The 12,642-nt window shown below is 36.0% G+C and overlaps 1 protein-coding gene across 7 annotated transcripts in view; it reads right to left on the bottom strand.

Moving 5' to 3' along the window:
• Positions 1-9,358: 9,358 nt before the first annotated feature.
• SLC11A2 (solute carrier family 11 member 2) overlaps positions 9,359-12,642 on the bottom strand; it is a 38,494-nt gene continuing 35,210 nt past the window's right edge. For all 7 annotated transcript variants that reach the window (XM_074270378.1, XM_074270380.1, XM_074270381.1 and 4 more), the window contains one exon: positions 9,359-11,644. In XM_074270378.1, the coding sequence (XP_074126479.1) occupies positions 11,567-11,644 (78 nt within the window). In that variant the 3' untranslated portion in view covers positions 9,359-11,566. The remainder of the gene's footprint in view (positions 11,645-12,642) is intronic.

Genomic DNA, 12,642 nt, shown 5'->3' with positions numbered 1-12,642 from the left:
TCTTTCTCGGCTCTTATTGCCAAGGCTAGAGTTTCTAGTACTATATTGAATAGTAATGGTGATAGTGGGCAACCTTGTTTCACTCCTGATCTTACAGGGAAAGGTTCTAGTTTATCACCATTACATATGATGTTTACTGAAGGTTTTAAATATATGCTCCTTATTATTTAAGGAATAGTCCATTTATTCCTATACTCTCAAGCGTTTTTAGTAGGAATGGATGTTGGATTTTATCAAATGCCTTTTCTGCATCTATTGAGATGATCATATGGTTTTTATTAATTTGATTATTAATATGGTCAATTATACTAATAGTTTTCCTAATATTAAACCAGCCCTGCATTCCTGGTATAAATCCCACTTGGTCATAGTGTATTATCCTGGGGATGATTTTCTGAAGTTTATTTGCTAATATCTTATTTAAGATTTTAGCATCAATATTCATTAAGGAAATTGGTCTATAGTTTTCTTTCTCAGTTTTTGATCTACCTGGTTTAGGTATCAGTACCATGTCTGTGTCATAGAAGGAATTTGGTAGGACTCCTTCAATCCCTATTTTTTCAAATAGCTTACATAGCATTGGAGTTAGTTGTTCTTTAAATGTTTGGTAGAATTCACCTGTAAATCCATCTGGTCCTGGGGACTTTTTCTTAGGAAGTTGGTTAATAGCTTGGTCTATTTCTTTTTCTGAGATGGGACTATTTAGACTACTTACTTCTTCCTCTGTTAATCTGGGCAAGCTATATTTTTGAAGGTATTCTTCCATTTCACTTAAGTTATCAAATTTATCGGCATAAAGTTGAGCAAAGTAGCTCCTAACTATTGTTCTAATTTCCTCTTCATTAGTGGTGAGTTCACCCTTTTCATTTTCAAGACTATCAATTTGCTTTTTCTCTTTCCTTTTTTTAATCAGGTTTACTAAGGGTTTGTCTATTTTGTTGGTTTTTTCATAAAACCAACTCTTAGTTTTATTAATTAATTCAATAGTTTTTTTACTTTCAATTTTATTAATCTCACCTTTTATTTTTTGAATTTCAAGTTTTGTGTTTGTCTGGGGGTTTTTAATTTGTTCCTTTTCTAGCAATTTTAGTTGTAAGCCCAATTCGTTGGCCCTCTCTTTCTCTATTTTATGCAAGTAGGCCTGTAGAGATATAAAACTTCCCCTTATTACTGCTTTGGCTGTATCCCACACATTTTGGTATGATGTCTCATTATTGTCATTTTCTTGGGTGAAGTTATTAATTATGTCTATGATTTGCTGTTTTACCCAATCATTCTTTAGTATAAGATTATTTAGTTTCCAATTATTTTTTGGTCTATTTTCCCCTGGCTTTTTATTAAATGTTATTTTGATTGCATTATGGTCTGAAAAGGATGCATTTACTATTTCTGCCTTACTGCATTTGATTTTGAGGTTTTTATGCCCTAGTATATGATCAATTTTTGTATAGGTTCCATGAACTGCTGAGAAGAAAGTATATTCCTTTCTGTCTCCATTTAGCTTTCGCCAAAGATCTATCATATCAAACTTTTCTAGTATTCTATTTACCTCTTTGACTTCTTTCTTATTTATTTTGTGGTTTGATTTATCTAATTCTGAGAGTGCAAGGTTGAGATCTCCCGCTATTATAGTTTTGCTATCTATTTCCTCTTGCAGCTCTCTTAATTTCTCTTTTAAGAATTTAGATGCTGCACCACTTGGTGCATACATGTTTAATATTGATACTGCTTCACTATTGATGCTTCCCTTTAGCAGGATATAATGCCCTTCCTTATCTCTTTTAATTAGATCAATTTTTGTTTTTGCTTGATCTGAGATGAGGATGGCTACTCCTGCTTTTTTGGTTTTGCCTGAAGCATAATAGATTCTGCTCCACCCTTTTACTTTTAGTTTGAATGTCTCATCCTGTTTCAGGTGTGTTTCCTGTAAACAACATATAGTAGGATTCTGACTTTTAATCCAGTCTGCTAACTGCTTCCTCTTTATGAGGCAGTTTGCCCCATTCACATTTATGGTTAGAAGGACTAATTCTATATTGCTTGCCATCCTATTAACCCCTGCTTATGCTTTTCCCCTTTCCTTCCCTTTTACCCTCCTATCCAGTATTCAACTGGTAAACACCACTTGCTTTTCACAGCCCTCCCTTTTTAGGATCCCTCCCCCACCTTAAACATCCTCCCCTTATTTTACCCCTTTTCCTCGAAATTTCTGTATTCCCTTCCCCTTAGCTTACTCCTTCCCTTTCACTTTTCAATGAAGTGGAAGAAGTTTCACCATAAATCGAATATGTCTATTGATACACGCTATGTTCATCTCCCTCCTTTCTTTCTCTCAGATATAATAGGTTACCTTTGCCTCTTCATGAGATGTAGTACCACCACTTTATACTTTTTTATGATATAATCTCCTTTCCACCTCTAGTTTCTAAGACAAATTGTACATATGTTCTTTACATATTTTTTTGACAGAAGTATAGTTCTCAAGATTTCTTTTTACCTTTTTAGAAATCTCTTGAGTTCTGTATTTGAAGATCAAACCTTTTATGTAGGTCTGGTTTTTTCATCAAAAATAGATGGAATTCATTTATTTCGTTAAATGTCCATCTTCTTCCCTGGAAAACGATGCTCATTCTTGCTGGGTAAGTTATTCTTGGCTGCATACCAAGTTCCTTAGCCTTTCGGAATATCATGTTCCAGGCCCTGCGTTCTTTTAATGTGGACGCTGCTAGATCCTGGGTTATCCTTATTGTGGATCCTCCATATCTGAATTGTTTTTTTTCTAGCAGCTTCCAATATCTTTTCCTTTGTCTGATGGTTCTTGAACTTGGCCACTATATTTCTTGGCGTTTTGATTTTAGGGTCCCTTTCAGTAGGTGATCGATGAATTTTTTCAATGTCTATTTTACCCTCTGTTTCCAAAACGTCTGGGCAGTTCTCTTTGATAATTTCCTCGAAAATGGTGTCCAAGCTCTTTTTTTCCTCCCATTTTTCAGGGAGTCCGATTATTCTTAAATTGTCTCTCCTGGATCTGTTTTCCAGGTCTGTTGTCTTTCTGGTAAGGTACTTGACAGTCTTTTCAATTGTTTCATTTCTCTGGTTTTGCTTGACTCCCTCTTGGTTTCTCCTTGAGTCATTCATTTCTACTTGTTCCAGTCTAATTTTCAATGATGTATTTTCTTCACTCACTTTTTTTATATCTCTTTGTAATTGTCCAATTGAGTTTTTATCTTCTATGGAATTTTTTTCCATTTTATCCATTTTATTTTTTAGAGAGCTGATTTCTTTTTCCAGCTCACTAATCCTGTTTTCCTTGGAGTTGTTTACCTTTTCCAGCTCACTAATCCTGTTTTCCTTGGAGTTGTTTACCTTTTCCAGCTCACTAATCTTGTTTCTCAATGATTTGATTTCTTTATCCATTCTGTCTTTGAATGCATGGGATGACTTCTCCAGGCTCTCTTGCCAAGCTTCCCTTTCCTTTTCCCATTTCTCTTCCAGCTCTCTTGTGAGAGCCTTTTTGATTTCCTCTTTGAGGTTCTTTTGTATTGAGGAGCAGCTTATATCCCTCCCAGGGGATACATCTGGGGACAGTCTGTTCCTAGTCTCCTCAGCATTTGAAGTCTGCTCCCTCTCCATACAGAAGCTGTCAATGGTTAGAGCCCTTTTGAATTTTTTGTTCATTTTGTCAGAGTAGGAATCAAAGAAAACAAACTGACAAGAGAAACAATTGGTCTGTTTTGCGGGGGATGGGGCTGGATGGTATAATGGGCTTCCTCTACAGACTGGGGGTAGGGCAGCAGAGAGCCACTAACAGAACAGCAATGACTGTACTGAGTCTGCGCTCTGAGGCTCTGAGAACGCACTGAGTCAGTCCAGGTGGGGGTTGGGGGTGGCCGGGCTCTGAGAGACGCTGGCTTTCTGGGGTTTTAATCTTCACCTCCGGTGTTTACATCCTCTCCACCGCTCCTGGCTTGCTGCCAAGACGGAGCATCCACACTGGGGCAAAAGCCCTTTCACAGAAACGGCAGAGATCACACCCCTCCCCCTCCGGTCTGAGCTGTGTGAGCTGCCTGTCTCGCTCTGGCTGTCTGCCCTCAGTCTGCGCCCAGTCTGATTGACCCTCCCCCGAGCAAACACAGACCTTTTCTGGCGACTTTCAAGGATGTCTTCTCTTGGTGATAATTTGTGGATTTCTTTCTGGGTCAAGCATTAAGTCAGAGGCTTGTCATGAAGTAAGTTCTGAGAGAAAACGAGGAGCTCAAGCAGCTGTCTGCCTCCACTCCGCCATCTTGGCCGGAAGTCTGATCTTAGATACTTGACCCTTGTGAGCTGTGTGATCCTGGGCAAATCACTTAACTCCAAATTGTAATGCCAAAGAAACTGAGCAAGATAGAGATTAGAGAACAATTTAATAGTTTATTAAATGGAGAGACATACTGGGACCAAATGGAGCCATGGTTTGGTTCCAGGGCTGAATGAGACTATCCTCTCAAAGAATCCAGCAGTGAATATCAAATACAAGATTCTTTTATAGGGTTACAAGATGATGACATAATGGGGGAGGTACCTGCATGGAGATGACCTAATGGGGGAGGAACCTAGGATGAGGATGACATGATGGAGAAAGGCTTGATGGAGGGAGGTACTGGAGAGGCCCCTGATATTCTAATGATGTCTTTAAAAAAAAGACCTTTATCACATTAAACATTAAGAGGGAATGGTTATAATCTGAGGCAGAGTAACTAAATTGGACAATTAGGGAAACTGGGTCAAGACATTAAAAGGGAACTGTGGCAAAACACAAATGCCTCACCAAAAACCACAAAAGAGAATTCAAAGAGTTTCTCTTGTAGTCACAAAATACTTTGTTAACTAATTTATAAAAGTTGAGAGAATTTTATATGTTGAAATTTTAGGTTTCAGTCAGCAGGCTAACAGGCAGGGGAGTGGGGAAGGAAAAATACTGGAGAGATAAAAAGAAAAATAAGTACAAATAATGAGACTTTTTACAAAGTCTAGGGAAGAGACAGATAAGCAGTCAGCTGGGGCTTTTATAGAAGACAAATGAGGAGCCACAGAAGAGAGATTTCATTGTTCTACATTCCTTAACTAGATATGCAGTTTTGAGTAGCCTCTGGACTCTGACCACCCACTATCTATCTTTTTGACAAATTTGGGGGAAAAGGATCAGAGACCTGTTCCTAACTAGAGACCTCCCAGCTTTCTTTAAGTACCAATTAAAACCCAACCTAACAGAAGTCCTCCTTAATCCTCAATTCCAATGCCCCCCCTTTTTAAAAATTTAATTATTCCTTATTTATCCTGGGTACAGCTCATTTTATATATATTTACACCCCATTAGATTGTAAGCTCCTATGAACCATGACTCTCAGTCAGAACAGAGAAAGGAGAGTGTTCTAGGAATGGGGTCCCTACCTCATAACATTATTGGGAGGATGAAATGGGGTGATGCACATATTCTGAAAACCTACAAGGATGAACTATTAAAGAATCCAAGTTTGGAAATTAGCTTCCAAACTATTTGCTGAAAATGGCCAGCCTATTATGGTTTCTATAGATAGAACATATTGATAAAGACTTCACTTAAGGACCTAGCTTAGCAACCAAAGCAGTTTTCTTTTAGGATACTTAAATATATATATTTGGAAAAACAAAATACTATTAAAAAAAAAAAAAGAACACTTAAGTAACATATGCCACATTGGATATTATAGAAAATATTAACTAGTATTTAAATATTCTAGTGGCTAGAGAAAGCCTATCATATCCATACTAAATGGAAGACTTCACTGCCTTTGTTTTTCTTAAATAGGGAAAGATTTAACTAACTTTTATGTCAGCTAAATTATTGTATTTGGACCTGTCTAGGGCAAGTTAATGACTATACTGGTGAATTCTTTGTTTTTTTTTTTTTTCAATTACTACCTGATAATCTTCTGGACATTAAACAAAGGTACATCTGCCATTTCTTATTATGAATTCCTTCTCTTATATATTCAAAGAAATTTTAAACTCAGTCATTCAGTAGACTCTTTTAAATGAGCATCAGCTCTTATTAGGTGTTGATATCTTCCTCACACTTTTATGACAACCTGTCCCTGCATTTTCCTATAGAACTAACATCCTCAGGAAGAGATCAGAGGTGGTATGGGCCAGGCAGGTCAAACTACCACCTTGACTATCACCTCCCCTCAGACTTAACTAGAAGACAGCCAAAAACTCTTGACTCCAAAGGATCAAGAGCTATCAGGCTTCCAGAACAGCTAGTACTTCCTGTCTGTCCCTTCCTCCCTCTCCATCTTCAACCTCTTCTCTGCACAGGCAGGAGGTCTGATGCCTCAGCCATCATTCAGGGAATTAATTCTTGTGAAGATGTGACCTGGCTACTACTTCCGCAGATGCTACAGTTCCTTTCAAGGCAGCCACTGAAAAAGAAAATTCTCATCACCAAAGTCCTTATCATGGTCAAATAATTCAGTACTAAATTCTATCAATGGAAATGAGATTAAATCCTTAGACCATTTATTAACTGGCAAATGGTTCGTTATTATAAATTTGAAATCAGGGCTTTATATAGCTGGGAAATGAGAACTTTATCAGCAAAACTCATTGCAAAATTTTAGTCCCAGTTGTTTCCATTTTAATTTCAGGTTTATTGGATTTGTGCAAAAACTTTTAATTTTATATAATCAAAATAATCCATTTTATCTTCTATAATCCTTTTCATCTCTTCTTTAGTCATGAACTTTTTTTTTTCTCATAGGTAATTTTTTCCATGTTTATCTAATTTATGATGTGGCTTTTACCTATAATGTGACATGTACCCAGATAGAGTTTATCTTGGTATAATGTATAAGAACTGATTTAATTCTAATTTCTCCATGTGTAATTTTCCTATTACTTTTTGTCAAAAACGAATTCCTTATCCCAGTAGCTGAGATCTTTTGTGTTTATTTAATGTTGTTGTGGGCACAGTTCCCTTTTAATGTCTTGACCCAGTTTCCCTAATTGTCTTACTTCAGTTACTCTGCCCCAAGATCTCAGGGTATAACCATTCTCTCTTAATGTCTGATGCAATAAAGGTCTTTAACCATTTTAGACATCATTAGAATATCAGGAGCCTCTCCGGGTACCTCCCTTCATTATGTCATCCTAGGTGCCTCCTCCCATTAGGTCATGCTCATCTCAAGTACCTCCCCCATTATGTCATCATTCTTGTTACCCTATAAAAGATTCTTGTATCCGACATTCCTTGCTGGATTCTTGGATAGTCTCATTCAGTCCTGGGACCAAAGCATGGATCCATTTGGTCCCAGTAAATCTTTCCCTTTCAAATAAAATATTAATAACTCTCTATCTTGCCTCAGTTTCTCTGGCATTACACTATTAAGGTATTTAAGGTATTAAATACATTTGTCATAGACCATATCTAATCCACTGAATGTTTTTAAATCAGAAATCAAATTGTTTTTGATAATTTACTACTTTGTTGTATAGTTTGAGATCTAAAACAGCTAAGTTTCCTTTGTATCCATTTCTTTTCATTATCTCTTGAGATTCTTGACCTCTTTTTCCGAAATAATTTTATCTTTTTTTTCTAGACCTTTAGTAGTTATATAAAGATCCTTTGTGATAGCACTGAATAAGTAAATTTATTTAAATAGTAATTCTTCCTGTTAGCTAATCAATCTTCATTTCTGCAAACTGTTTTTTAATAGTTGTATTTATATAATCTTGGAAGATAAACTTGCAAGTACTTTATACATTCTGTAGCACTTTTAAACAGAATTTCTTTTTTCTATCTCTTTCTACTGGGTATTATTGGTATTATGTAAAAATGCTAATGATTTGTATGGATTCATAGCATATCTTTCAAGTTTGCTCAAGTTATTGCTTTATTTAATCATTTTTATTATGTTTTATCTAATTTTGTTACAAAAGGCTTCCTGAGAAGCAGAATGTTTGCAATGTAAAAACAAAACACATCAATAAAACTTTAAAAACCACCAATTTCTCATCCCTATATTTCCATACTCAAAAGACCACACACACACAAAACCTTTCCAGTGATATGTCAATCATGGCTATGACATCACTAGAGAAAAGAGTTCCATCCTCTGGGAAGCAATTGTGAAATATAACCTCCCAATACCTACCTCTATAAGTTAGAGATGTAACCAGCTCTTGACTTACCTAAAATAAACAAGCCAAGCTCCAGCTCATGTTTACCAGAGATATGATATTCATAAATAGGCTGTTCCTTGGAGAACTCTCAAGAAAAAAGGTACAATTGATGAATGAGGACAAATCACAAGCAACTCTCCCTCAATGGGGATTTAATGTCTCAAAGATAGAAAGACAGAAAGACAGATGGACAAACAGGTGGATGAATGGATTGCTAAGATTTTATAACTATTTTTGGCACAATAAATCCAGTAAGGCTCTAGAAATTCTTCCTAATCCTATTCTAAGTTTAAAATAAATTAGATTACAAAGGAAACCAATTATACTGAAATGCAATTATCAAAAAAAATTTTAATTAAAAAAATTTTATTAGTTTATAGACCCTGGGTAGGATTTCATGTTCTAAGAGAAGCAATTACAATTTCTTTCTGGATATTTTTTTGGGGGGGCATTTAAAGTAGAGTAAGTTGTATTAGTATGTAGTTAGGCAGGCTTGGAATTAGGAAGACATATTTCCATAGCCATACTTTTTCACTAGCTTTCTCCCATAATTAAAAGGTATTCCCTTTCTCATTCTCCCCTCAGAATCCCTGGTGTCCTCTTTTAAGCCTCAGCTCAAGAAGCACTCATTCATAAAAATCCCATTAGCCATTAGTATACTCCCCTCCCAAAATTAGCTTGTGTTCATTTTACATACATTGTACATATACAGAATAGGTTTTGGGATAGAGCTGGGGTTAAGATTAGAGTTGGAATTAAAGTTAGAAAATGTGTTGGCATTTTGCTTGTGGTCCTTCATACTAGACATCAGTATGTTAGAGTACAGTTACAGTGTGTCCAACTGTGGCTGATCAGACCAATATTAAGTTCAGAATGCTCTGCCACAGGTCAGACACATTTAGTCCCCAGGACTTTTTATATCTTGTGTTTATTTTATTACCCACTAGAATGTAAGCTCCTTGAGGGCAGGGGTATTCTACTTTTGTCTTTCTGATTGCAGTTTTGTGATAGTAAACACTTAAATGTTTGTGGAATCAAGATCCAAGGGACTGTCACCTAAAAGAAGAGTAAGATTTTATCTCTAGTGGGCAGAAAAGCAGTTTTCAGTTTAAATAAAGGAGATCTTAATTAAAGCTGTCGAAAAATTAATCAAGAAGCCTTTGAAAGTAGTACATTTATTGTAGGATGCCAGTTACGGAAAGCAAGGGGTGAAGGGTCCCTTCTGAGTCTAAAACTCATTTGAAATGATCAGATTCACAAAAATGCCATAGCAAGGAATTGAGTCATTATGCAAAATGAGAGGTATACCACTGATTCATACTTATTCTTAATTCTCCACTCTAATGGAAAAGAGGAAGAATTGGAAAGAATTCTTTAAGCCTGTTTTTGAAAACCCAATCAGGAGGCACCAATAGGAAGCCTGGTTGTTTTGATGCTTCCCTTCTCATACTTCTTTTTGACTAAGTGAAAATCTAATTAACAAAGGAAATGAGCATTTACAAAAATAAAAAATGAACATTTTAGATTCAAGTTTTTCAAAAATTAACAGGAGTACTTAAATTGTCATAAAGCAACTCTGAGTTCAAAAAGACCAATTCAGAATCAATTTTACATTCTAATTTACTAGACTGGAAACTCCTTGAGGGCAGAGACCCCATCTTGGGGCTCACCTGACACCAGGCTTAAAGGATTCAGAGAAATATAACAGGTATTTAATAAATATTTTACAAAACAAAAGACTTCTTGACTTAAGTGGCTCAGATGCTTAATAAATTTCAAACTTATTCCCCTACCCCTATTTCTACTATTAATAAACAACCAGCATGTTACAAATACTCAAGAATTTCTAGAATTTCTGATGTGTAAAGAAATGTTCAATTTCAAACAAGATTCAAGCTACAATTCTAACAAAGGGAACTAGGGCCTTAGGTAACAAAATAAATTGTGAATAAATTTAGACGATGCTTTAACATCATGTTGACTTGAAATGTAGTGAATTTTTTTAAAGGGGCTTGAGTCAGATAATCTTCTATTTCAAGAGGTAGCAGATTGATAATCACAGAATCAGAGAATGTAGGTGCTATAAGGAAGCTTAAAAATTATCTAATTCAAATGTTTCGTATGTTTTTCAGATGATGAAACCAAGTTGGAGGGGTAAAGGTCACAAAAATAAGTGAGTTATGGCTAAAATCCAAGTCTTCTGATTTTTATGCCACTGTCAATGTCCACTTTGCCACAATGCCCAGAAAAATCTCACTCCTGAAAGATTACATTTAAGATCATATGATCTTAGCTCTTGGTAAAAACAAATACCGGTAACCACAGGAAGCAAACTTTGGGCTTGTATGGAGTGTTTACATAAAGACATGAAAATATCAGAAATGGTAGGCAGTTTCAAAGAATACCTGAAATGTCCTGTGTAAGTTAAAAAGTTTAAGGCTTTGGACTTTTGACCAGAAAAAATGATAAGCTGATGGTCATCTAGGATGTGACATATGGAAGTAGTGAATTAAATATCTTAGCAAACATTATGATGTTTTCTAACTTAAAGCTTAAATATTACAGGCAAGAAGTGGTAGAGCTCCTTTGGAAAAAAGAAGTGATTATTAGGCACAATATTTTTCTTTCAAATACCAAGTATATAGTCTGGTTTTAACCAGTCAATTTAAATATAACTTGGACTTCTTATATGAAGCATTATTTTTTTTGTTTGTTTTTGCTGAGACAATTGGGGTTAAATGACTGGCCCAGGGTCACACAGCTAGGAAGTGTTAAGTGTTTGAGGCCAAATTTGAACTCAGGTCCTCCTGACTTCAGGACTGGTGCTCTATCCACTGCGCCACCTAGCTGCCCTGATATGAAGCATTATTTTAAAGGAGATTCAGTTTGACCAATTCAGCTTTTAAAAGCTCCATTAATTCTCCTTTCTCATATCTGATCCAGAGAGTTCAGTGTAATCTGATTTCTCTAAGCATTAAAAAGTTTTAAAATCTACAATCATCAATTTATATAAAATTTTAGAAATACCACCCAAATAATTATAGCTTTATATGTAATTATATAAATTATAACTTCTAAAAAAAAGTCAGAAATTACAACACAAGCCCATAGGGCACAAGGCCAAAATCCACCAGTCATTTGATTCTTGATGCTCCCATGACTGTTTACACCTTTACAAGGTGGGTAGTTTTCTGCCTTCCACTTATATCGGTCAGCTTTTAATAGCCTTCCCATAAGGAAATGTCTAATTTTTGTTCAAGTTCTTTGAACAAAAACTCACCTCTGAACTAACAAAGTTATTATGTAACAGGTCACTTGGCATAAGAGTTTTTGAAAATATTATTTCAATAGTCTTTTGAAGCTGTCATCTTGAGAGGATGGAGTCAGTGTCAACGTTGTTCAGGAGGAAGAGTTCAGGATGAGAATTCAGTCCTAGGTGGCACTAAAAGCAAAGAGAAAAAGCAAAAAAAAAAAGATGAGTCGGAAATATTTTTCAGTGCCAGACTCATCCCAAATATGAAATGACTGTAAACAGTGTATCAGCCTAGTTATTTCTTTAGGGACTGCCACAATAATCTATCCCTGATATCTCAGAAGAAAAATCAAGTTTTGGAGAAGGGAAAGTTTCTCATGGTTGACCATAAATATAACAACAGAAATGAGAGGTGAGAGAACATATTTAGAGTTGGAAGTGATTTTAGAGGTTAAGTCCAATTGTCCTTCCCATTTTGCAGATAAGGAAGGAAATTTGCTTAGGGTCAAACAACTAATATCTGCAGTAAGATAAGAGACTCTTTCAGAGTCCAGCCCTCCCTGGGAGCAACATCCCTGTGCCTCACAAAAGTGAGACTACAGGGTTAGAAATGCTGTTAGCAGAATCTATGTCTGATCCTGCAAAGAACAAATCTTGAAGCCTGTCTATTGTTGATCTCATCCATCTTTCTTTTTAGGCTGGGGAGATCAAGCAGGAGAGAGCTCTCGGTCATCCAGAAAGGTAACCCCCTGACAATTTTTTCCTCTTTCACCTCCTCTCTTCTCTTTTTCTTTGTTTCTGTCCTTGTTGATAGTTGATAGTACTACAGATGTTGCCAGGGATATTAAAAAGTTGGTGGTTGTCCTAGGATATCTAAATGTTGGTGAGTCTGACCAGGTCAAAATACTATGGTTGAAACAGGTTGTGACTTCAGTGTGAATTTCATATTGTATATAAATTGATCTTTTTTTTCACAGGAATATGTTAGAAGGATTTTGTAGGAAATAAAGTCTTTTTTATAGAAATATGTTGCTCCACATGGTAGAGATGGTTCAATGAGTGAAGAGGGTAGGCACTTTTATCAGGCATGGATGTGCTTATTTACCTTTACTGACTCAATCCTTCATCCCTGATAGCAAAGGGAGACATTTGGCCCATGAAGTCCTTTTTGCTCATTATTGGAAAAT

The sequence above is a fragment of the Sminthopsis crassicaudata genome, chromosome 5, assembly GCF_048593235.1.
Source record: "Sminthopsis crassicaudata isolate SCR6 chromosome 5, ASM4859323v1, whole genome shotgun sequence".
Lineage (NCBI taxonomy): Eukaryota > Metazoa > Chordata > Mammalia > Dasyuromorphia > Dasyuridae > Sminthopsis > Sminthopsis crassicaudata.
This window is presented reverse-complemented; position numbering and strand designations above follow the sequence as displayed.